The following is a 27,682-nucleotide window of genomic DNA, read 5'->3' as shown; positions in this document are numbered from 1 at the left end:
CTCCTCATATGAAAATCATATCAAGATGGATTATAGACTTAAATGTTAGACCTAAAACCATAAAAACCCTGGAAGAAAACCTAGGTAATACGATTCAGGACATAGGCATGGGTAAGGGCTTCATGTCTAAAACACCAAAAGCAATGGCAACAAAATCCAAAATTGACAAATGGGATCTCATTAAATTAAAGAGCTTCTGCACAGCAAAGGAAATTACCATCAGAGTGAACAGGCAACCTACAGAATGGGAGAAAATTTTTGCAATCTATGCATCTGACAAAGGGCTAATATCCAGAACCTACAAAGAACTCAATCAAATTTACAAGAAAAAAACAAACAACCCCATCAAAAAGTGGGCAAAAGATATGAACAGACACTTCTCAAAAGAGGACATTCATATAGCCAACAGACACATGAAAAAATGCTCATCATCATTCACCATCAGAGAAAGGCAAATCAAAACCAAAATGAGATACCATCTCACACCAGTTAGAATGGCAATCATTAAAAAGTCAGGAAACAACAGGTGCTGGAGAGGATGTGGAGAAATAGGAACACTTTTACACTGTTGGTGGGAGTGTAAACTAGTTCAACCATTGTGGAAAACAGTGTGGCGATTCCTCAAGGATCTAGAACTAGAAATACCATTTGACCCAGCCATCCCATTACTGGGTATATACCCAAATGATTATAAGTCATGCTGTTATAAAGACACATGGACACGTATGTTTGTTGCGGCACTATTCACAGTAGCAAAGACTTGGAATCAACCCAAATATCCATCAGTGACAGACTGGATTAAGAAAATGTGGCACATATATACCATGGAATACTATGCAGCCATCAAAAAGGATGAGTTCGTGTTCTTTGTAGGGACATGGATGCAGCTGGAAACCATCATTCTCAGCAAACTTTTGCAAGAACAGAAAACCAAATACCGCATGTTCTCAGTCATAGGTGGAAACTGAACAATGAGATCACTTGGATACAGGAAGGGGAACATCACACACTGGGTTCTATTGTGGGGAGGGGGCAAAGGGGAGGGATAGCATTAGGAGATATACCTAACATAAATGATAAGTTAATGGGTGCAGCACACCAACATGGCACATGTATACCTATGTAACAAACCTGCACGTTGTGCACATGTACCCTAGAAGTTAAAGTATAATAATAAAAAAAAGTCAACTATTTTAAAAATGTAAGCTACTATAATTTTTGCCACCACCTTAAATGGCTGAAAAAAAGACACAATCTGCAGTATTTGTAGTTAAGTTCTTCATGAGCCACAGTGTCTCCATTTTGTTCATCGAAACACACATTATTCAAAGCTTTGAATCACAAAAGAACAAAGATATTGGAACAGATCCCCCATGTGCTCAGAGGTAAAGCTGATGTCCAGAAAACATGTGTTCCTCATCTAATTCATTCTCCTTTGGAAAGGAATCAGAGATAGACACTGGGCTGCTGTTGCATCTAAAATGCCAGTCCTTCTTTCTTTTCCTTTCCTTCCAAAAATACCTACTGAGCAGTGATCATATGCCAGATTCTGACTAAGCCAGACACAGGACCCAATAGTGCATTAGAAATAAATCCTGCCTTCAAGGAGCCTACAATCAAGCAGAAATAAGGAATAAGAGGAATATACTGCTGACCCTGAACCAAGAGAAAGTATTGCCAATTGATGTACATTTAAGCTGACCCTATATGACCACATCCTGGGCATGCTCAATAATTCTAATAAAACTAGGTGACCCTGCCGAGCTAGTTGGAAACAGTGAGATATCTTACAATAGGAATATCAGCTAAGAAAGTTTTATCACTTTTTTTCTGGGCAGCTGATCAGAATCTTAATACGGACAAAATATACAACATGGAATCAGAATATGACTTAGTGACTAGACAAGTGTTTATTTCCTGGGTATTTGTGAAGCACAGTTCTGTTTTTAAGAAATTATCCTGTACCTCACTATCCTCATTTGAAAAATGGTGATAGGGCTGATAACCCATTTTATTATAACTATAAAATAACACATGCAACAATACGTTTAAAACTCTTAGCCATTATACATCCATTATATGTTCTTCTTTAAGATGTTCTGTGAAACTACAGCTTATGGTCATAAACATGTGTTCCCATGCATGAGCCTGTGTTGGGTTTCACTCATTTCTTCCTAGTCTTACATGTACAGACTGCACAGGTCTGAAAATTTATACCTCAGTATCCTTTAAGCCCTTTAAAAAGCTGCTTCCAATTGAAAGTCATCTTTTTAGTGTCTATTGAAGAGAATTTACACTGTATTTATGGCCTGGACATAATCATTACCTTCCAATAAAAATGACTCATTAAATAAAAAGCAATTTTCACCTGTGAGCTCTTAGAATAGATTTGCTTACTTATGGAAATTCTGTAGCCTCTTGCTCAATGTTTTCTGCATTTCTTAGTACAATTATTTGGGGTTCATATATATGTCTATTCAAAATTTGCCAAATCTGAGCAACTCAGAAACACTAAGAAGACAGAAAATAATAACAACAAACACCAAAACCACAACCACTATCCAAAGTGAGAGATTCTGGGATCCATTTGAGAGGGGCAGTAACCCTTCTGACCTTTATTCAGCTTCTGGTTAGAAGGCAAAACACAGCAGGACTGGTGGTTCCAACATCTTTATTAAGAATCCCATGAACCGACTAGGAAATATTTCCCTGCAACAACCAGTAGACATGTTCTTGAAAGTGACAGAGCATCTATCTTAAGCTGTTACCGAGCTCTGCATGTTAAGTGAGCATTTGAGGTCCCCAGAATGATTCACTGTTCGTCTGAGAGCCCACAGCACATTTGCTTGCGATCCCCACACAGGCTGCTTTCCCACTGTATTTCCCTCTGTCTGAAACCAGAACTGATAGCAGACAAAGCAAACAATTTAATTTTACTAAAAGGCTGGAAACTTGACCTCACAGCTGGAGAAACTGCTTTGGTTTGATCTGGACAAAAGAATGTAGAAGCCTCTCTTTCCCCATCCACCCCCAGCTAAGTGGTCTGCCAGTCAATTCCAGGGGAGACTTTGCCACATCCCAGTACTTAGCCCACGGGAAGACAGAGTACAGTGGGACAAACTGTTTAACATGCATTGCCTGAAGCCACATGGGGATGCTTTCTATTTATTTGTGTTTTTCATAGCTCTCTAATATTTTATAAAATGCTACTGTTTCTCATTTTAATGTCTGGTGTTTTAATGTAGGGCTTATTTATCTTACCAAAAACAACTTAATAATTGCAGCGTAGAAAAACACTTTGGGAAAAGAAGTGTTTGCATATGCTAATGACTTAATTTAAAGAGTTCTGTGAGTAAAAGCAGAAGATGTGTGATAAAAGAAAATGTGCTTTCATCTTTGCTTCAAATGATTTTTTTAGGTCAGTAAACAACAAAATGTGAACTACTGAGTTACTGTAAAATACCATAAAGGATGGTCACCAAACATCTCACAATATAAGTATAAAGTGCACACAAAGTCAACTCTGGCATCGGCATCTAATAAAAGGTGATGCTTACTTACAACCATGTCAGTAACTCCATGTCTCAGTAATAAATACAGCTAACAATGAAAACCTAAGACCTCAAAAGGACCTGCTAAACTATTAAGACAACATTGAACAAAATAGTACCCATGCTTACAAGTCCTAGGTTCAAGGCTCAGTTGTGCCACTGACTATCCCTGGGGCTAAGGGAAAATAACTTCATCTCCCTAAGTCTCATCTTCCTCAAACATCAACCATGGGCATGGTTCAACTCAAGGCTCATGGAGCCTCAACTCAAGGCTCCAAAGAATCCTTAAACAATTTTTACAAAATCCAACTCTAGACTGGGTGCGGTGGCTGACATCTGTAATCTCAGCTACTTGGGAGGCCAAGGCAGGAGGATCGCTTGAGCCTAGGAGTTCACAACCAGCCTGGGCAATATGGCAAGACCCTATCTCTACAAAGATAAAAATAAAAATAAATTAGTTGAGGGTGTTGGCATGCATCTGTAATCCTAGCTCCTTGGAAGAATGAGGGGGGAGGATCGCTTGAGCCCAGGAGTTTGAGGCTGCAGTAAGCTATGACCCCAAAACTGTACTCCAGCCTGCATCTTGGGAGACAGAGACAGAGCGACCCTGTCTCAGAAAAATCCAATTATATGATAAGTTTAACAGGATATATATTAAATTACTCTAATTATTTGACAATTACTAATTTAGGTATGGTGTGTGTGTGCGTGTGCGCGCACGCACATGTTTTATTAAACAAGTCAGCATACTTCCACTTTCTCTGCATGAATGTTTTCTGCTCCCAACTAGAATGGAATTCCTATAAACCAGAGAGCTAGCTCCATGTCCAGCAATTCAGACAACATGCCTGACATAGCAGCTCTTCAGTTCAACTTTAAGTCATGTTTAAGGATGCTACATTGGACAATAATTAAAAAAAACAACTGCTATAAGACAGTATTAAGAAAAATGGAACTTCAGAAGGAAGATGGGATATATGCATGCAATTAACAAGAGTAAAGGGTAGAGATAGTGTTTTTCCTCTTATGGTACAGACATGATGAAGTGAAGGGAAGTTTGAGATGGGGTCCATTTACATCACAACTTTTGATTCACTGTTAAATAGTTTTAGAAAGGCTACTTCTATGCTTAACAAATCTGCATTTAAAATCGTGTATTTCAAATTACATTTCCTACAGTTCCTAGTGGGTTTTTAAATCACAAAGAGTAGTTATCAGAGTGTGTGGCAATCAGTCAAACTTATTCTCCATCTTTCTTGCCTTCCTGCAAGTTAAAATACCAGGTAACAAATCTAAACTTACTTCAGGACTTTATCCAGAGGTCGTCTCTCCCTAGTGAGGCCTTCTTTGGAACCCACCACCACCTGCACAATTTCTTGACCTTCAATTGCATTATTTTTCTGCCTAGCACTTGATAATAATCAAGAAAAATAAGTATAATGTATGATATGATAGATGGTTTTAAGTGCAACATCCCCACTAGAATATGCAATGCTTAATTTTAGTTGTTAACTTGACTGGATTAAAAGATACCCAGATAGGTGAAAAAGCATCATTTCTGGGTATGTTAGTGAGGGTGTTTTGCAAGAGACTGACATTTGAGTCAGTGGGCTAAGTAAGGAAGATTCATCCTCATCCAATGTGGGTGGGCACCATCCACCTAGCTGGGAACCCAGATAGAACAAAAAGGCAGAGGGAAAGCAAATTCTCATTCTCTCTCTCTCTCTCTCTCTCTCTGAGAGGCCTTTGGCCACAGGCTAAGAGTTATATCATACTCTCCCCTGGTTCTGAGGCTTTTGAACTTGAATTGACCCTACTTGAATTGATGCTACTGGCATCCCTCGTTCTCCAGCTTACAGATGGACTCTCATAGAACTTAGCCGCCATAATCACATGAGCCAATCCCCCTAATAAATCCCCTCTCATACATCCATATCCATATCCATATATGTCTCTCTCTCTCTCTCTCTCTCTGTGTGTGTGTATGTGTGTGTGTACATTATCTTTACTGGTTCTGTCTCTCTGGAAACGCTGTGTAATACAGAATGTTACAAGGATAAAGATTTTTGCCTACTTGGATCACTCTTTTAACTCAGTGCCTAGAATATTGTAGGAGTTCATCATGTGTTCATTATAACATTATATACTACATATTGCATAATATATAATACATATTATAATGAATATTACAGATATTCCCTTTAAGCTCCTATCAACAAAGGCACATGAGAAAACAGAATGCACAAGGTAGACACAAAAATGTGCACAAAAAGATCCAAACATACCTACTCCAAGCGCAGTATGTGGTCGGGACAAGAGACAGAACCATGGATTTAGACAAGGCTGAGTTATAGCCTTGGCTCTGTTAGTAGTTCTGTGGACCTGGGCAAATTATTTCACTTCTCTAAATTTCAGTTCCCATGCCCACAAATCTAGAGCAATAAGAGTACCTACCTTACAAGTTTAATGTGAGGCATGAATGAGCTCAAGTACATGAAACACCTTGCAGAGTATCTAGCACATAGCAAGCTCTCAGTAAGTACTAGATGATGGTGATGGTGCTAAGGAGGAGGAGAAGGTAGAGGACAACAAAGATGATTACTATATTGTGACTAGGAAGGAAGATGGAAAAATAAGTCCAGCAGATGAAATTCTCAAACTCCTTCACTTTAGCCCTACTTCCCTCCCAATTTCCAGCGCATGAATTCACACACGTACATTCCATAAAATAGTGCTCTGACTCTGGATACTTGCTAGAAAGGATGGGGGTTTTTAAAAAAATCGTTTGCTGTCCAGGCACGGTGGCTCGTGCCTGTAATCCCAGCACTTTAGGAGGCTGAGGTGGGTGGATCACGAGGTCAGGAGATCCAGACCATCCTGGTTAATATGGTGAAACCCCGTCTCTACTAAAAATACAAAAAATTAGCGAGGTGTGGGGGCGAGCACCTGTAGTCCCAGCTACTCGGGAGGCCGAGGCAGGAGAATGGCATGAACCCAGGAGGCGGAGCTTGCAGTGAGCCGAGATCAGGCCACTGCACTCCCGCCTGGACGACAGAGCGAAACTCTGTCTCAGGAAAAAAAAAAAAAAAATTGTTTGCCCATGTCAATTAAAGAATGTAAAATGCTGCTACTTTTCCTCTTTGTAGTTCTAAGCAGTCCAGGTTCCAGAGACACAGAAATCACAAAACCTTGACAAACCAGAACCCTTGGGAAATGTGCCATTTTGCGCATTTGAGTTTTCCAAGTAGTTGGGCAGCCTGTCAGATGGTTATCATAATTTTATGGGCTTTGTTTTGTTTTGCTTAGTTATCCATTTTTGATTTACATAATTTTTCCAAAGTGTATTGCAATTCTCTTTCCAGGTCCAGTTTATGCACCAGCAAGATGTGCTCAGGCCAACCTGTACAACAGACACCTAAACATCGATGTTCACCCTACTCCCTGATAGGAACTCTCTTGGTCCTGCCACAGAATAAGGAAGCCCCCCTAATCCAGTACTCATTGATAAAAGAGAGATAGTAATGTGAACACTGACCAGACAGTACCCTCAGAAGTAGTGGTTTCCCACTACTATTTCCCAGAAGTTTTGTGACTTAATGGCCTATGTGGCAGATTTGACCAAGAAAATGCCAGAAATGGGCAGGAGGCAGCAGAGAAACTGCTTCCCCTTCCTTCCAACCCCAGGCTAAATGGTCCAAAATAGAGTGGTTCTCAGTGCCCTCTCTGGAGACAGGCGGAGCAACTGAAAGCAGGCTGAGTATTGTTGTGAAGCTGTGACCAACTTAAAAACACACCAATTTATATGTGGTCTCCATTTCATCCCATATGACTTCTTTTTCCTCACTCTTGCTCCCCTGTGATTAGTAAAACATTAGCATGTACTGTAACTTGTCCTTCATATTCTGTTTTCTAGGGAACCTGGGCCTTGACAATGATCCCAACTTCATTACAATCATCACCTAGCTATTTTGCTGCATGGGAATGAAGCGATGAGCACTCTTTGGGCTTAAAGCCTCCATTTGTGGGGGTGGGAGATACAGAGTCCTGCTCTGTTGTCCAAGCTGGAGCACAGTGGCACCATCTTGGCTCACTGCAACCTCCACCTCCAGGGTTCAAGCAATTTTCCTGCCTCAGCCTCTTGAGTTGTTGGGATTACAGGCATGCATCGCCACACTTGGCTAATTTTTGTATTTTCTAGTAGGGATGGGGTTTCACCATGTTGGCAAGGCCGGTCTCGAACTCCTGGACTCAAGTGATCCACCCACTTCAGCTTCCCAAAGTGCCAGGATTACAGGCATGAGCCAGTGCACCTGACCTGAGCTTAAAGCCCTTAAGGAGGTACTTAGGGCTGTTTATTCTGAAAATGTCTGAAGTCCCAACATTAAGCCTTCAGACTCTGGTTCTGACTTGCCTCCTGCAAATCCCAGCTCCACCACAAGCTGTGAAACCTTCGACAAGAAATTTAAAATCAAGTTTTTGTTTCTCATCCATAAGATGTGGATAATCAGAGTACATACACCATAGAATCCTTGTGAAAAGAAAATGAATCAATACTTACTTAACACCTAGCACAGAAAAGCATGCAATGAGAGTTAGCAATCTCTTTCTCCTGCTGCCTGATTTATGGGGTTATTTCTGCTGTATGACCATCTACTGAAATATCTCCACTTTGCAATTTCTAAAACGTTAGAGGATTACATACCAGGAAATCTATCTTATTAGAATTGTGTGCAAAGTGAAAGTAAATAGGGACTGAATAAAAACCACAGAGTTAATGTATATTAGTGCAAACTCTGTAGAAAGCTCCCAATAGTCATTATTGCTTACATCCTGGTTCTTGAACATACATTACCAAATTTTGAAGTTCTAAATGAGCTAAAGTATTATTATCCATGTTTGAGTCATGCTGTATTCCTGTAGAATACAGAATTTTGAGTTAGCATAATCACCCTTGAGCATCTACACTATCTCAGTTGTGAAACACAAGAGTTTAGTGACCATAAACAAAACTCAAACTCACTCCATTTCTGATGGCTTACCTCCTAGGATAAATATCAGTCTAGGATAAAATAGCAGTCAGATGAAAGAAAGAGTACACCTGATATTTTAGCATCTAAAGCAGTATTGTATAAAATGGTTATCCAATATTTAATAACTGTGTTTTTATTTCAAGGCTCATTCAGTTTAATCATTATTCCTTTATTAATCAAATATTCTATTTGAAGTATCCTCAAGGTATGAGAAAGAAATACCTAACTCAACCCAGGATCAGGGAGGGATGTGTGACACATATATGAGAACAGAGGACCAACACACGTGAAGAAGACTAACCTCACTTTCCATCTTCACAGCCCCATTCACAACCTCAGAGCTCATACTTGGATAGCTCGAGTAAAGAATTTCCTTTCAAAGTTGACTTCAAAATAATGTTTCTTTTTAATAATCATGGTGCTTTATCTAGAGTTTAGTCAATGAAATCAGAAACATCCTACCAAACCAACGGCCCACAGGGATGGAAATTATGAATTCTAAGATATGCTACTAATATATAGAGTATAAGTTAGATTATTTATAGTAAATTTCAACAATAATGTGCAAATTATGATTAATTGAAACTCCTTATAATTTAGGGGAAACTCTCAAGTTACGCTTTTAGAATATGGAGAAGGAGTCTGAGTGAAAGAACTCTGGGACGGTTATTAGTGCAGCTCTTAAAGGCCCTCTTAGTGTGCTTCCTGGATGCTAGTATATTGTTACTGGTGAATGCCCAAAGATATTTTATGAGTAAGAGTGGGCCCAAGAAACAATGCAATTCTTTCAACAGCCAACTACTCCAAAAAAGCAGTGAGACCAAAGCTCTACACTACTGATCTTGTAGATTTTATTTTTTTATTTTTTTGAGACAGAGTTTTGCTCTGTCACCAGGCTGGAGTGCAGTGGTGCAATCTTGGCTCACTGCAACCTCTGCCTCCCAGGTTCAAGCAATTCTCCTGCCTCAGCTTCCCAAGTAGCTGGGACTACAGGTGCACGCCACCATGCCCAGCTAATTTTTGTATTTTTAGTAGAGACAGGTTTCACTATGTTGGCCAGGATGGTCTCCATCTCTTGACCTCATGATCTGCCCACCTTGGCTTCTCAAGACCTTGCAGATTTCTTATTCTTCAAAGGCTGCTTTGGCTACAGAATTTCCAGGGCACCTCCTCAAGCAACATAGAGACACCAAAGAGTCAGATCCACTCACATACAAAATGGGTCTATGTCCTTTGCACCATTTGTCTGTTGGCTCAGTAATATACAAGAGAAGCGACAACCTGAAACCTGGTCTGGTTGTCTTTGGCATCAACCTTAAAATCAGGACTAGACTTTGTGGCCTGGCCCAGCTCAGACACTTCCTCCAATGACATTAAAGACTTCTTTCAGAAAAATGTTCATTTACCAGTATTGCTGGGCAGATGCAGATTTAACATGAAGCTATTAAAGCCAATACTTCCAAGCCCCAAGGAGGATCCTAATTGTCCTACATTTTTATAAATTTTGCTCTCTCTCTATATATATATATATTTTTTTTTTTTTTGAGACGGAATCTCGCTCTGTTGCCTAGGTTGGGGTGCAGTGGCCAAATCTCAGCTCACTGCAAGCTCCGCCTCCCGAGTTTATGCCATTCTCCTGCCTCAGCCTCCCGAGTAGCTGGGACTACAGGCGCCCGCCACCTCGCCTGGCTAGTTTTTTGTATTTTTTAGTAGAGACGGGGTTTCACTGTGTTAGCCAGGATGGTCTGGATCTCCTGACCTCGTGATCCGCCCGTCTTGGCCTCCCAGAGTGCTGGGATTACAGGCTTTAGCCACTGTGCCCGGCCATAAAATATATTTTAACCAGATCAATTCAAAATTTCTATTCTCTCTCCCCTTGATTACATTTTACATCACATTACGTGAAGTGGTTGCAGCCAGTATGGAGATCTGTCTAAAAGAGAATTAAATTGAGGATACATTTAATTTTCATTTAGTGGGATTATTTATATGACTCATCTTCAATTCCACATATATATATATACAGTTGTTAGTCATTCCAGTGTAGAAATGGCTTCCAAAAACACTCCCACTATCCATTGCACTGAGACACCCAGCATTTTAGCATGGAAGTAAGACCAAAACTGGTATCACCATATGAATATAACCTGAGGTGAGTGGCACTAGAATTACGGCAGTGGTAGAGGAGAAATTAGGCTTAAATGAACAGAGCCAGAAGCTATTCTGCGGAAAACTACCAAATGATTAGACATGTAAACGTGTCACTAGAAGACGTGGTTCTTGCCTACAGAGTCAAAACGAAAGTTCTCTCCTGGATGATGCGGCATACAAGTTAAAAATGCACTGTAAGGTTTTTCTTTTGTTGACAAAACTCACAGAAACAGAAATTACTAGTTTTTGTTGTTGTTGTTTTTTATGGAACACAGACTTGTAGCAGTATTATTAATAGCAAGAGTATCTGTAACAGTTTGTACGAAAAAGAAACTTGATAGAGGTTTTTCCAAATTTGACACAATGTTAAAAATTGACATGTCATTAAAAATAACAAGTTGTGACTTTGGAGAAATGGTTCTAAACTCTCAATAATAAAAAACACAAATTTCAGTCAACCACACTAGCGAAAAAATTAAATAATCTTTCTTATTTTCTATGGCAATGATTACAAAATTGTTATCCTAGGGAAAGTCAATCAAGCAAAATTTCAACCCAAAAATGTAAGAAAAAAAGCATTAGGGATGTTTGTCAGGCATTTAAAAAAATACGGTTATTCTTCTGAGTTTTGTAATATCTGTCATATTTGTTGACTTTCAAACTTTTAAGTTGCTGTGATTGTTTTCCTTGTTCTAAACAAACACAATTTTGTTCTTATGACATTCTTTTTCTCAAAACAGGCATTCGAAATAGTATGAGCTTCAAGCCCCACAAAACTGGGATTCATTTCTGGGATTAGGCATTCCTCGACAATTAACCCTTGCTTATATAGCATTATCAACTCACTTCAATGCTCTAGTTATCCTTCATACTGTTGTGTCTCCAATTGGAATTTGTAAAACTCATCCCACAATGCCGAAGGATGAGCCTAAAGCCACAGGGAACATGATGAATGATCAGTAGAAGACACGCATTCATGTTGTATCACATGATCTACAATTAGATTACATGCTTTTCTGTCTCTACTATAAGTTATTTTTTTATTTTTTTATTTTTATTTATTTATTTTTGAGGCAAGGCCTTGCTCTGTCAAACAAGCTGGACTGTAGTGGCATGATCACAGCTCACTGCTGCCTCAATTTCCCAGGCTTAAGTGAACTTTCCATGTTAGCCCTCCCCTGCCCCACTAGCTGGGACTATAGGTGAGTGTGCCACCATGCCCACCTTATTTATTTATTTATTTATTTATTTATTTTTAGAGAGAGGGTCTCACTATATTGCCCAGGTTGATCTTGAATGCCTGGGCTCAAGCAATCTTCCTGCTTTGGCCTCCCAAAGTGCTGGAATTACAGCTGTGCACCACCATGCCCAGCCTCTACTACCAGTTCTTCATTTAATCATCTGTACCAGTTGGCACCACATGCCCAGACAACCACCATGGCTGCCTATAAGCTGGTGCTGATCCACCACAGAGAGAGCACGTGGAACCTGGAGAACTGCTTCAGTGGCTGGTACAATGCCAACCTGAGCCCGGCAGGCCACGAGGAAGCAAAGTACCACAGGCAGGCACTGGGAGATGCTGGCTCTAAATTTGATATCTGCTTCTCCTCAGTGCAGAAGAGAGTGATCTTGACAATCTGGACAGTGCTAGATGCCACTGATCAGATGTGGCTGCCAGTAATGAGGACTTGACACCTCAATAAGGGCACTGTGGGTGTCTGACTGCAGTCAATAAAGCAGAAACTGCTGCAAAGCATAGCGAGGCCCAAGTAAAGATCTGGAGGTGTTCCTGTGATGTCCCACCACCTCTGATGAAGCCCAACCATCCTTTCTACAGCAACATCAGTAAGGATCACAGGTATGCAGATGTCACTGAAGATCAGCTACCCTCCTGTGAGAGTCTGAATGATGCTACCACCAGAACTCTGCTCTTTTGGAATGAAGAAATAGCTCCCCAGATCAAGGAGGGGAAATGGGTACTGATTGAAGCCCATGGAAACAGCCTCCCAACCATTGTCAAGCATCTGGAAGGTCTCTGAAGAGGCTATCATGGAGCTGAACCTGTCAACTGGTTATTCCCATTGTCTATGAATTGGACAAGGACTTGAAGCCCATCAGGCGCATGCAGTTCTTGGGGGATGAAGAAACCATGGGTAAAGCCATGGAAACTGTGGCTGCCGAGGGCAAGGCCAAGAAGTGAGGGCTGGTGGGCAGGCTACTATCCTCAGGAGCACCCTCCCTGTCTGTCACATTCCTGTGCACCTCCCTCCTGCACATGTCACACTGAGCACATCTGTAGGCATCTTAAGTTGTAACTGCAGATGGGGACCAGTGGTTCCCATTTTCATTTTAGCCATTTTGTCTCCTGTAGCCACTCTCTTTACGACCTCGTCAGAATAACGCTTCTAGGGCATGGGTTCTCAGTCCAAACTGAGGAAAAGCTCTCCTTTTCCAAGAAAGTTGAAAGGTAGTGACTTGGGTTTTTGCCAGTGCTTTGTTTACTAAGGACTTGTGGGGAGGAACCATTCTAAGCCATGACCAATGAGGAGAAGAAAGAGAGCTGATCTATTCCTGGAGCCAGTCCTGTGCTCTTCAGAGTCAGGCCATTGCCTGGGGGCTCTAGTCACTCAGTGGAAGATGAATGCAAACTGTATGGTGATGTGACAAACAACTCTTTCCTCCCTCACCCCAGAGAAGCTGGCTCTAGCAGGTTGAGATCAATCCTGACTTTAGAGTATGTGTTACCCTTACTTTTATAAAAGTATAGTGTATATAAATAATCCAAAACAATAACCTTTCTGGGGTTTCTTGTGGCAGTTGAAATAGTCCCACATGTGGTCATCAGAAAGTAAACCATTCCTCACACCAATATGGGATAAGCTCCCTGACCTATGCGGGGTAGGAGTGCCTCCTGCTGTTTATTTTAGAATCTCTCCCCCACCTTGTTTCATGGCTGTGAAATGCCTCTTGGTCCTAAGTGTGTCTTTCACTGACTGATTTCTGAATCATATTCTAGTTGCTTGGCCCTGCCACATAGGCCCGGTGTTCATTTGAGCACAACTATACTAAGTCCTTTTTCCAGATCAGTATAATAAAGGAATGACGTACAGTTTAAAAAATCATCTTTACATCCTCTTCAGTTCAAAGCTCTATAACAACACAGAGCAGGTGCATGATAAATATGGAAATGAGAGAAGGAAGAAGTAGAGGTCAAGAAAAAGGAGAAAGGAAGGGGAAAAGGAAGAGAAGCAGGCTTTTAAGGAAGCAAATGGAAGAAAAAAATCATAAAAATGATTTAAACTCTATTTTACACATCTCGAAGGCAACTACAAAGTCTTTGTTTTTTTGTTTTTTTACCATTTGCCATATCTTTTAGGGTATGTGTGTGTACCTCAAACTTTTATCTTAATTCATTTGTTTATTTGTTTGTTTTTGATACAGGGTCTCACTCTGTCACCCAAGTTGGAGTGCAATGGCACAAACATGGCTCACTGCACCCTCAACCTCCTAGGCACAAGTGATCCTCCCACCTCAGCCTCCCATGTAGCTGGGACCACAGGTGCACGCCACCATGCCCAGCTAAATTTTTTATTTTTTATTTTATTTTTGGTACAGATGGGATCTTACTTTGTTGCCCAGGCTAGTCATGAACTCCTGGGCTCAAGCGATCCTCCTGCCTTGGCCTCCCAAACAGCTAGGATTACAGGCATGAGCCACTGTGCTTGGCCTTTTATTTTAATTCTTTCAACTTTTATTCACTTTCAGTTCAAGACATTTCATATTCGATCTGTTATTTTACTCAGTATTATTCTCACCAGCATACTGCTTTTTAAAACCAACTAGAATATTAACTATGTTATGCAAATGAAAATCTGTGAATTTAATCACAAAGAGTGGCCCAGAGGAGCCGCTAAGTCCTACAACATCCAATGGGAAAATTTCGAGAGTCCTATTATATTCAATAACTCGTATACCAATGCCCAGAATTTAATATAAATTGAACTGAATCCTACACACAACTCTTTGTAGATTCTGTCTGTCGATAAGACATGCTTTCATAAAAACTGGCAAGTGAAAAATACAGACTACAGCCCATTTTAATTTTCATTTCATTTTCTTTTCAATGAAACATTGTGAATGTAGTGGCATCACATAAATATTTATCAAACTCTATAATTCTTCCAACTGTAACGATAAATAAAAGTATCTTTCAATGTGCATACAAAACACTAGCAGAAAACCATTCTTAGAAGACTGAAATGATATGCAAGCTATCTGAAGTCATGAAGGACAATAAATTTATCCCACTGCCTTCTGGAGAGCCACAAATACATGAAGCAATATAATCTGGTAGTTTTGGTAATCTGTGCTTACTAGGATTCTGAAATTTCACTGTTTGATAATTGAAGAAATAAAAATAATACAGCATCACTTGGCACTGGGGAAATGAGGACCCTGACCTGATGTGCTGGTAAGCCATTGAAAATGTCTATTATTAAATATAAAAGGAAGACTGCATACAGAGAAAAGACCACCCAAGTTTCCAGGTTGTAGGTTTGCCAACCTGTTTGGATTACGTCTTTATGACTGTCATTATTTTTATCATTTACTAGTTATACAGAGACAATAGCAGTTCAAGCCTGATACACAATGCAGACATAATTACAGATTTGAACCAATAGTACTATATTAAAACCTAAATTGCCTCAGCCCACAGTTATGAAAAGGTCAAGAAGAAGGCACCTGCTGAAAAGAGTAATAAAAACATGCCGTTTATGATTTTCCAGAAGCTTCTAATCCTTTCTCCCACCTGGCTTACATGACAACTACGAAGTTCATCAGAATGTTGTAGAGTGTTCAGGACTCCTCAGGGAAACATTATTTTTTTCTCTCAAATAATTATGGCCCAAAAGTCTAGAGCCAAGAAAAGTTTCTGCTGTCACTTGATCATAACTTCATTCCTCTCCCTTGCCTGCTTGGGTCTCAAGGGGAAAATTTAAGGGCAAGCCTGGGCCAAAATGCGACAAGCCTCTTTTGATTTAGATGGGCAAGAGTAAAAATATCATCTCAAAAAAAGAATGAGGACAGGGGATGCCATTTATTGTGGATTTGTCATGAATTAAACCAAAGTCACCAAATAACATCTGTCTTACTCCTCAACTTGTCAAAGAGGAGTTGCCAGGCAAGTTTGGGGAAAAGAAGTTGGAAAGATTAACAACCAGCTATAAGACAAAATATGATTTCTGGTGCTTCTGAATATGAGACAAAAGAAGTTTATATTATATTACATTATGCAAGAGATATGCTACTATAGGAATTAATCACTCTTTTAAATATCTCGGCTGAAGCTAATGGTTTCTTCAATGACAAAGAGCTCCTCATTTTTCAAACAATACAGCTCTTCCATTTCTTGGTTTTCACTCACCCACTCTTGACTATGATGATTAGAGGCTTTGGACAAAGAATATTAGACTCAGCACTGGCAGCTAGTGAACAGTTCTTCAATTGAACTAAATAAATAAAAGCTACTCAATTGTTTGCCTTTATTCTTTCCTTGGCCACCAGCTGAAATAAATCCTTTTCCCTGTAGAAGATCAAAGTACAGCATCACAATGTTTGAGAGCTTGAAAGATCCTGGTACCCTACCATCCGGCCAAACCCCTCTTTTTTCTGTCTGGTGACACAGGTTCTTTAGCAAAACAAAACTTGTCCTTTCATGGTAGAAAAGATGTGGAGAGCATAAGTTAGATGGGAAGATACAGCCCTCTGGTTTCACTTTCTTATCTTGTAAAATGAAAGCATTGGATAATTATTCTCTCTCTACTGTTGGTACTGAAATATACCAACACATCAAAGCAGTATTACAGAAACTGTAGTAGAAATTGCTAGAAAATGTCGGTATGCAAAATATTTTAAAACTTAAAATCTATTTTAGGAATATTTAAATGAGAAAAATATTTTATCAGTCAAGGTCCTGGTGGAAAACAGATGGCACACTCAAACTGGATAATGAGGAACATTTAATAAATAGACTATTTACAAAGGAGTGGGCAGAGTTTAAAGAAGTAAAACAAAAGAAAACAAAAATAGTGTGGTAATCTAGGGCTAGTAACAGCAAGGAACTGTTACCACCCATCCGTGGAGGGATGCGTCCAGCCCACAGTAACCAGTGTAGAAAGAGTCAAAGGGATGAATATCCTGACCTGGCTCTCCTTCTTTCTTAGTTTCCCATTGGTGGAACCAAGAGATGTCAGACAGCAAAAGAGCACACCGGTCAACAAGCCTCTGGGCACAGAGCAGAAAGAAGAGTCAGAATGGATCAGAGAGGTGAATGGGAGACAGTTCGCCCAACTCTGAACACAATTATAAAGTTATTATTTATTTATTTATTATTGGAATAATCTGTTCATAATATACAGTAATTAGCTTGACAGTAATTAATGTGTCTCAAACACCTTTTCGGTTTGTCTATTTGAATTCAAAGAGCACATCAGGTCTCCTAAGCCTCTGCTAGGTCTATCAAAGCATTTGGCAAAAAGAGCATTCTGTGCTCAGATATGCTGGGGGAAATGCTTTCAAGAGCCTCAATGCAAAGAAAGGTAAATGTAAATGCATAGGCACGGGGCCTGTGAGTCTTTCCTCATAACAGCAGATATAAACAAATAAGAAAATAACTGTCCATACCTCCTGGGATGACTGAATGAGACCATCTGTTTAAAGCAGTGTGCACAGAACTTGGCACACAAACAGATGGTGCTCAGTAGATGTTAAGCATTGCTGCCACTGCTACCAGCATCATCTCTTGCATCTGTGTTGTGACCTGTCAGCTACCCATTTCTTACACCCGTGCCTCTTTGTGTCACTAGCGTCTGGCGCAGTGCCTTACACATAGGAAGTGCTCAATTAACGTAAACTTATGAAGATGATTGTGAGAGCTGTCATGTGCTATGTACATGCTATTCTATTGTTCAGTAACTATTCACTCCTCTCTCCTTCTCCCCTGTTGGAGGAGTGTCATCGTCAGTTTAAGTTGCTATAAAAAAAATACCTTACAACCTTACACTGTTGGTAATTTGTAAGCAACAGAAATATATTGCTCACAGTTCTAGAAGCTGGGAAGTCCAGTATCAGGGTGCCAGCTGCCGTGTTTGGAGAGGACTTGCTCCTCATAGATGCTGCCTGCTAGGTGTCCTCATATGGCAGAAGAGCAGGGGAACTAGCTGGAGCCTCTTTTATCAGGACATTAATCCCATTCATGAGGGTGGAATCTTCGTGATTCAATCCCTTCCCAAAAGCCTCACGTCTTAACACTATACATTTGCTATTAGGTTCTAACATGAGCTATGGGGGTGGGGGAGGGGTGCACAAACATTTAGGACATAACAAGGAATATTCTTTTCTGCTCCACAGTGCTGAGCTTGACCCCATGACCTGCTTTGGCCGATGGAACGTGAGCCAGTTTTGAATAGAGGCTTTAAGAGACACTGCAAGTTTGCACTAGCCCTCTTGAGCTCCTGCCTCTCACTTTGAGAACATCACATCCCAGATAGTGAGTACTCCTTCAACCTGGGTCCTGGAATAAAAAGACATGTGGATCAGATCCTAAGTCAATCCAGTCTGCCACAGTGCTGTTTCAGCTGTTCCCTCAGAGTCTAGGGCAAGAAAAAAATATTTCCATAAGTCAGTGAAGTTTCACAATTGTTTGTTATATAGCAATAATCCAGAAAAATCTGACAAATACATATGCGTAACAAGGTTATGACGGCATGCTGGACTGAAAAAGAGGGAAAATAACATGAGATTTTGAGTCCATTACACTAGAGTTCAAATCTTAGCTCTGAACAGCTACCAGATGTGTGACCCTGTCTGGGCAAGCCTCAGTGATCCCTACCTTGTTGCATTACTGTGACAATCAGCAATAGTACTAAAATGTACCTTGCACAGTGCCTGCCACGCGATAGGTACTTGATAAATGGAACAAATAATCCAATTAGTAATAAAGGATGGCAAAATATCTTCCCAATTATCCACGATTAAAGTGCCAACTGGAAATTGTTCATCTCAATTAAATATTTCTTTAATTAACCAGATAAATAGAAAAGGTGAAACCATTGCTCAAGTTTGTAGCTTCCAAAATATTTATAGAAAATTACATTTTGAGATATATACTGTGCTCTTTCTAAAATGGTGTAAAACCTCTGAATAGTCAAGAATATGATTCCCTGTTGTGTCAAAGAATAAGAATGCATTCTTTGTGAAGAAAAAAAATGATTAAATTGCATCTTCCAGACTAGTGATTTAAATCGTGATCAAATCCACTATAGTTTGGGAGGCCCTCATTTAATCCATTTACTGTGAACATTATTAAACATTTATTAAATGCTTGCGTATAGCAAAGAATTTCAAAGGTATGGTTTGGTTCGCAGAGCTCCAAGAAAGTCAAGAACATAAAACTACTAAATGTATCAACTAATCCCAGCGCACACACTGTCACAAAACGTTAAGCACTACAATTACTGAAGCATAGAAATAGATTTTTATCCATTGGGAAAGCATTCAGGAAAAATCACCACTAATAAATAATAAAAGATTTATTTGAATTGTAAAAGTTGACTAGAAAAGAAATTTATTTAAGATATGAGCTCAAGTCTCTGCCTTTCAAAAAACTAAGAAAAAATAATTTACAGAAAAGATACATATAATCTGGTAGCCACTGTCTGAGTAGCTCAAGTAAATTTAGGGTAGTGTTTGCAAACCACATGAGGAGGAAATGCGTGAAAAGCTTAAATGAAGATTCCTGGGCTCCCACTCCAGACATATTGAATGACAAGCATTGGGAATTTGGCCTGTGAATCTGCATTTGTTAACAAACCCTCCCGGTGACTCGTGTGTACTCTGAGAGCTGCTAACCAATGCAAACCCTGGGGTAATCTTTGGCAGCTGACTTAAAGGTTTTAAAAGCCTCAAATTCATTCTATGCCCACAGGTTAAATAAAGACAAAGGAGTCTAGACCTGAGAGTCAGTAATCGCTACAGGGCTAAACAGCTTTTCATTCTGCCAGCAACTCAAACCATATATTTTTTTTAGCACTTGGAAGCAAAAAACTGATGGATCATTCAACAGTAGTATAAACTCAACAGCACTAAGGTGATGGCTTCTCTTATTGGGCACACAATTGCCAAACTTCTCTTCAGCCCTAGCATCACCTGGAAACAAGTCCAGGTGGTCATTCCTCAGCAGCTCCTTGGGCTTAGATTCTAAAATCTACAAGTGCTGAGAGGAGAGAAAGAAAGATGGTTAAGATTCTATGGACACTCTAATCTTCATAAAAAAAACTCAACAAGCCCAAACCTTTTTTCCCGTAATATAGAGAAAAAACCCAGTTGTGTTTTCTAAGAGAAGGGAACAGAATGAAATAATAAAGGAGGAAAGACATTGCTACTATAATTTTAAAACTATGAAAAAATCAGAAACATGTAAGAATTTAAAGGAAAGAGCACTGGATTAGGACTGAGGAGATGTGGGTTCAAGATGCAGCTTATATCCTCTAAAATCTATGTGACCTTATAAACTCACTTAGCTACTCTTTAACTCAAAGGAGTTAATGTTTATAGGAAAGAGGTTTTTAAGTCACAAAGCAATGTGAAAATATAAGTGGCATTAGTATCGTTGATGACAAAAGTTTTCATTTTAATTTTTAATTTTTTTTTTTTTTAAGACAGGGTGTCACTCTGACACCCAGGCTGGAGTGCAGTGCTGCAGTCACTGCTCACTGCAGCTTCAAACTTCTGGACTCAAGCGATCCTTCTGCCTCAGCTTCCTGAGTCACTGGGACTACAGGCATGCACCACCACACCCAGCTAATTTTTTGTATTTTTTTGTAGAGATGGAATTCCACTATGTTGACCAGGCTAGTCTGGGACTCCTAAGCTCAAGAGATCCACCTGCCTTGGCCTCCCAAAGTGCTAGAATTATAGGCATGGGCTACCATGACTGGCCAATTAAAGGTTTTTTTTAAATATATATATAATTCAGAATATAATGGAGCAAACGCAAATACATATCTTTTCTAAGTAATACCCAAGGTAAAAACATTGTAGCAAGTTACTTGTTGGAAAATCTAGGCCACTAATACCAAATTGTTCCTACTTTTCACTGTATCAGGTAAACCAAAATGCAACTTCCTGATTAAAGAAAAAAACAACTGGGTATGACTTGATGTAGTCATCTATATAGCAGTGGTGAATGATTCAGTTCGAACTTTTCCTGTGACCTACCTACCCACATTTACCTGAGTTTCAACACTAAGTTCATCACTAGAGAGCCATACAAACAATGGGACTATAAAGAAATCAGGAAGGTTAATCAATGACCAGCACCATTAGTCAATAAGTCCAGGGTTGCAAGGATTTTGAAACCTGTTTAATACTTTATTGCCTTACAGATTTTAGCTCAACACCAAATTTCAGTGTAGTTGGGAACATGCAAGGAAATTCCAACTTATCTTGAGATGGGTGAGAGCAAGGTACACTGCAGTTACACGAAGCTAAGTTTGAAAGTAGGCTCCATATTCTATGTCTTCTCTGAACCTCAGTTCATGAGTTGGTAATTATCAGTCCCACCTCATGGTGCTGTTGGAAGAATTAAATAACACCTGTCTATAAAACCCTCTGTACAGTGTCTGGCACATTGTAAGTACTCAATGAACTCATTATTATTAGTAGTAAAGTATTAGTACAGAGTAGGCACTCGGTAAAGGCTAGTTCCTCTCTTTTAACATTTTGTACTTAAAAGGTAGAAATATATTCCAACCAAATTTTAAGGGATACATGATAACATACAGTATGTGACAAAGTCAGGGTGAAATTTCCTAACACTGACTTTTTAATCTACTATTGCTATGAAAACCAATTTTACAATTTACACTGGCCATAATTAGAGCCTATGTATACAAAAGTTATAGTTTAAACTTGAGACGGTACATACAGCTTTCTTGCTACCTAATATTTAATATAGTTTCTTAAATCATTTTTCTGGTATTGTGGATATACAGTTAGTGTGTCTATATGGTTACCTTCCTACCACCTGTTCTAATCATCATCACTGGGACTGTTATGAACAGAATGTACATATATGTCCCCTACAAATTCACACTCAGAAGCCCTAAACCCCTATGTAATGCTATATAGAGACACAGCCTTTAGGAGGAAGTTAGGTTTTGATGAGGTCATGAGGGTACAGCCTTAATGATGGCATTAGTGCCCTTATGGGAAGAAAAAGACCAAAGCCTGCTCTCTCTGCCATGTGGGGACACGGCAAGAAGTTGGTAGTTGGCAAGCCCAGAAGAAGGCCTTTATCTTGACTGTGCTGGTGCCCTGATCTTGGACTTCCAGCTTCCTGAACTATGAGAAATAAATATCTGTTGTTTAAATCACCCAGTCTGTGGTATTTTGCTGTAGCAGCTTAAGCTGACTAAGGGAGCAAAAGCACTCTATGAATATTGTGGATAAGTATCTAATGTATGTAAATGAGCTCTGAAAATGGTAAGGTGCTAATATCACCATTTAAACAAGACTAGGGAAGACACAGGCCCTCACTTGAGATGTCTACAATCTAAAGTCTAGAGAAATGCACAGTGGTAACAAACCAACAGAAACACACACATACACAGAGACAGGCGTGTGTCCAGGCACATGAACATTTTAAAGACAAATAGCAACAATAACAAGTATTTCTAAAAACCTGTATCTTTATCTATGAATGAATAATTTTAAAAGTAAGTCAGAAGCAATAAAAATACTAGAACAATTTTGCCCCATATTTTTAAATGTTTTGTAAAAAATCCCCTTACAAATAAATTCTTAAAATCAATTTTTATAAATAAAATTCATAGCAAGAGTCATTTATTCCATTAAGAAAGCATTTGCAGAAGCACACCTCCTTATATTAATGGAGCTACAGAGTGCAAATGCCCATCGTTCAAGGACCAGACGAACCCATGAAAGATAAAAGACCAAGCAACTAATGCAATATCACTTCTGCAAAGCCTTACTGTAAAGGGAAAGATTCTTATATAAGATCCATTTGAAAATCCATTTCACACTTCTAACTTAAAGCCAATTCAAATGTAATTTACTTTATCAGATTCCTTCATTTAGAGAGGGTCAGGAGTACAATCAACAGAAGTGACAATTACTTAGCCTTATCAAAAGATGACCTGGTAGCAGTAGTGCTGAGCAAGAAAAAACAAAACAAAACAAACCAGGACTCCCACTGGAAACCATGGCTGTTAGTGTCTAAACAGATCTTCTAACAAACCAGAACATTCTAAGAAAAAGCATCCACGTGCGTCGTCTCTGCACCAAATGCAACCTCATTTGTCATTCTATTTTAGTGGCCTAACATTCCTTTACTTTTCCAATGTTGACCGTTTAAAAGAGTTGAAACAACACTCTTGGCACAAAATATTACACTTACCACTCTCGTCGTCTATACTGAACCTTCCAAGACCACTGCCATCCCTGATGGAGTACTGGATCTCTCCATCCCTTCCAGAGTCTTCATCTCGAGCAGTCACCTGCAGCACGCTTGTTCCAATGCGTGAGTTTTCTTTTACAGATCCAACAACAGCAAAGTCTGGGAAATAGGGAGTGTGGAGGTTTTCATTGACATCCACCACTTCCACCTCAACAAAGGAAACAGATGACAGAGAGACAGGCCGCCCTTTGTCTTTGGCCCGCACAGTAAGGTTATAGAACTGCTGTTTCTCATAATCAAGCTCTTTGCTCAAGCGGATGGCACCACTTGCTTTATCTATTTCAAATCTCCCATTATAGTCATTGACCAAGGAATAGCGTACTTGACCCCCCAATCCAAGATCTGGATCATGGGTCTCAAGCCAAGCAATGACAGTGCCAACAGGGAGATCTTCAAGAACCTTCACACTATAGCTACTGGGAATGAAAGCTGGGGAGCAGTCATTGACATCATCTAAAAAAACTTTAAGAGTGACAACTGAAAACAGTTGCTGACCACTTTCTGCCTTGTCCCTGGCTTCTATTTTCAAAGAATAATTGGCTTTGGATTCCCGGTCCAACTGGTCGGCTACATAAACAATTCCAGTTGAGCTATTGATGGCAAACTGCTGTGTATCTGTCAAGACTGAGTAAGTCACTTCACCATTAGAACCTAAGTCTTTGTCTCTGGCTTCCACTTGAATGATTTCAGTACCAATGCCTGAACTTTCAAGAATGTTAACTGAGTAACTGTCTTGAATAAAAACTGGGCTATTGTCATTAGCATCCTCCACATTGATGGTCAGCAGTCTCCATGATGATTTCTGTGGATTACCTAAGTCATAGATGGTGATATTAAGGAGATAGAGGTCTGTGTGTTCTCGATCCATGGGCATAAGGACTTTCAGCTGCCCAGTTTCCATATCAATATTAAAGCAACTATCCGTATTTCCATCTGATATTGTAAATAGCACTTTTCCATTGAAGCCAGAGTCGGCATCATAGGCTTTAATCTTCAGAATGTTAGCACCAACTGGCAGATCCTCCTTTACAGCCACATCAGAAGGAAAAGACTTGTCAAAATATGGTCCCTGCCTATTAATTGAATAAAAGTCAAGAAATCCATCTTCCAGATTCAGTTTCCCATTTGCTTTTGCCTTAATGAGTAGTTTCTCTGCCAGCTTTTGAGCCACACGAGTTTCTCTGCAGCTGAAGCTCTTTGAAGACACCTTCCCATGTAGGACGGAAATGTTAATAGACATGGGGTCTGCAAGATTCTCTCCATCAGTTGCTGTAATTCTGAGGGCAAAATTGCCATTTTTAATGCCAGAATTTGTCAGTGATTTTTTAAGCTGTAAAACACCAGAGTCTGGGTTTAAATAAAAGAAGCCAAGTTCATTTCCAGAAATTATTTTGTACTTTACAAGTTCAAGTTCATCGATATCGATTGCTGAGACTGCTGTGATGTGTCCACCGACCGGAAAGTCATATGAAATAACTCCCTGGCAAGCCACTTTTTCAAAGAGAGGGCTGTTGTCGTTGACATTTCCTATTCGAATAGTCACATTAACCTCACTTTCATGGCGGTACGGCGAACCCCAGTCAGAGGCTCTAACAATGAATCTGTAAATTTCTGGGGAGGATTCAAAATCCAATTCTTCAGTTGTGCTAATAACACCTGTAAACTGGTTAATGGCAAATGGTAACAGATTCAGGCTAGCGATACTATAGGTGATGTACCCATTTTCCCCTTTATCTTTATCAGAAGCTGAAACTGTTAGAACACTGGTTCCCACCGGAACACTTTCATTCACATTAGCATCGTAGAGTGGTTGCTGAAATTCTGGGGTGTGGTCGTTCGCATCTTCTATGCTGATGGTGACTTGTGCTTTTAAATCTCCTTCCTTGTTTGTCACCTCCAGTTTATAAACCTCCTTCTTAACAGTATTCAGTGGCTGTGCTGTAACAATCAGACCTGACCGAGGATTAATTTTGAAGTACACTGCATCCTCACCAGGAGATAATTTGTATTCCACATCTATCGGTTCAGGACTTAGTTTTACTATAGCAACCACGACACCAGGAGGGGAAAATTCACTTACGCTCACATCGTACACTTCTTTTTCAAATCTAATGGGGACAGTGTCTCTTGTGGGGTTGCCAATGTGGACTGCCTTTAATGCTGAAAATTTTTGAGGAGATCCCTTGTCTTTTGCTTGAAGAGTGAGATTGTAGCCATAGGGAAAGCTCTCCCAGTCAATCTGCTTCCTCTCCTTAATCTTGTACTCATTCAACCACTTTCCTTCCTTAGCCAGGAAGAACTGATCTAAAGGATCCCCAGCCACGATGGAGACAGATTCGATCTCTCCATTGGCTCCATCATCTAAGTCATCAACTGTTACCACTGCATATGTCGGCTCTTTTTCCAATGAGAAAGGAACATGAGTGACCACCTGGATTGTTGGGGCATGTTCATTTATGCGCTCAATGTGAACATAAAGCTTTGCAGTACTGCTCACTCCATTGTTTCCGTACAGTTTCATTCCCCGGTCCACAGCCAAAATTTCCAGATCATACCTATTCTTTTCATCATAATTTAATCGGCCACTTAAGGAGATGACACCACTCGTGGGGTGAACTGAAAAGAGATCAACTTTATTTTTAAAGTAGTAGTAGAATTCTCCATTGGAACCAATATCTGCATCTGTTGCAGTCACCTGGGCGACACTAGTCCTTAGAGGTGTGCTTTCTGCTATGGTAACAGAGTATGTTGTGGGTGAAAACAGAGGTCTCAGATCATTCATATCTAAAACCTGTATATTCACTTTGGTCCATGCTTCCAAATCCTCTCCTCTGACAGAACCTTTTACTATCAATAAATAATTATCCTGGATTTCCCTATTTAATATGGCAGAATTGCCACCTTTAGTTCTTATTCTGAGAAAACAGAAATCTGCAATGATGACTTCCTCTGCTTTGAAAAAGCCTTCCTCATCTCCGGACACTATTCTGTATTTGATATCCCAGGACAGATCTATTAAGGTGATGCCCATTCTACTCTGGCTGTTGACGTAGGTCCTTGCTGCTGAGTTCTCATACACGGTAGCATTATAAATGGAATGTGTGAAGTGGAAGCCCAGGGGCCCAGTCCCCGGCAGCCCCTGGGAGACGGTGGCCAAAAGCTTGAAAAGCAGGAGGATGAGGCAACAAGGAGGAGGCCGTGTGCCCACACAGTGTCCCATAATTATATCCATCACATCATACTTCCATCCTGGAGGGGAAGAAAGAGAGAGAGAAAAGATAAATTAACCATCCTAGAAGAAGTGGGAGAGTGGGAAATAACTATTAGGAAACCATGCTTTTCAAAACTTTATCATAAAATCTTTTGATTAAAACAGCAATATAAGAAAAAATTAGAAACCTCGCCACCACTAGGAAATGAGGAACCCAAGATTACTAGAATTTAGCCGAATCTTGTAAGAATTTTTTTCAAGTGACACTTTGTTTTAAATAACACTTTTATACTGCTGACAGGGTTGTTCATTGGTACAAGATTTCTTACATTCTGAAGGTCAAGTTAGAGGTATATGTTGGAGGTCTTAAGTGCATTTACCTTTGACTTAGAACTGCCTTTGTAGTAATTATCCTATAGAAACATTTAAACAAGTATCTGTTATAGCACATTTTAAAGTAACAAAAAAAATTGAAGAGATGCTAAATGCCTATCAATAGAGGACTGAATAACTCATGATGTATTCATAAAATAAAATAATATGGAGTCATTAAAAATAGAGATATAAAAGATGTGCATTTTCAGATGCAGTAAGATATAATGCTAAGGAAAAAGAGGTCATCAACAGCATATATAGCATGAGTTCTATTATTATATAAACATCTATATGTGCAACTGAATCTTTATATTTAAAAAAGATTAACTGTGTTGTGGGATTTGGTGGCATATCTGCATTTTCTAATTTTTCTTTAATGAACATTGTTCATCAGTAGTTATAGAACTAATTTTATAATTATAATCTTTTAAAAATGCTTCAAGGTATTACCATCTTTCATTGTGCTTACTTTTAAACTGATCAAGGCATATACATAATGCAATGCCATGAGAATGAACAAAGTGTCAAGTTACAAAGCAGAGACAATAATCCCTAAGGAGTTATATGACTGGAGTGATATCCAAACTATTCAGAACAAGGGAGGTAAGAGTGATTACTTGCAAGAAAAACTTACGAAATTACAAGAGATCCTTCCAATTACTTTCATCAATGAAAGTGTTTGGACAGTTTATTACAGTTTCATGACTATTATTAAATTTGGACAGTTTCTACAGTTTCATGACTATGTGGGTTAAAAGATGCAAACTTTTTCCTATTTTAGCCAGTAAAATCAATCAAGGAGAGCGGAGAAAGGAGATATTCAATA

The 27,682-nt window shown here is 39.5% G+C and overlaps 1 protein-coding gene and 1 pseudogene across 5 annotated transcripts in view; one reads left to right on the top strand and one right to left on the bottom strand.

Annotated features, from left to right (window-relative positions):
* FAT3 (FAT atypical cadherin 3) overlaps window positions 1–27,682 on the bottom strand; it is a 698,441-nt gene that overhangs the window by 532,246 nt on the left and 138,513 nt on the right. For all 5 annotated transcript variants that reach the window (XM_073020268.1, XM_038005353.2, XM_073020270.1 and 2 more), the window contains exon 2: window positions 23,211–26,519. In XM_073020268.1, coding sequence (XP_072876369.1) covers window positions 23,211–26,502 — 3,292 coding nt within the window. In that variant the 5' untranslated portion in view covers window positions 26,503–26,519. The remainder of the gene's footprint in view (window positions 1–23,210; window positions 26,520–27,682) is intronic.
* Window positions 12,070–12,966, top strand: LOC103248226 (phosphoglycerate mutase 1-like; annotated as a pseudogene).

The sequence above is a fragment of the Chlorocebus sabaeus genome, chromosome 1, assembly GCF_047675955.1.
Source record: "Chlorocebus sabaeus isolate Y175 chromosome 1, mChlSab1.0.hap1, whole genome shotgun sequence".
Taxonomy (NCBI): domain Eukaryota; kingdom Metazoa; phylum Chordata; class Mammalia; order Primates; family Cercopithecidae; genus Chlorocebus; species Chlorocebus sabaeus.
This window is presented reverse-complemented; position numbering and strand designations above follow the sequence as displayed.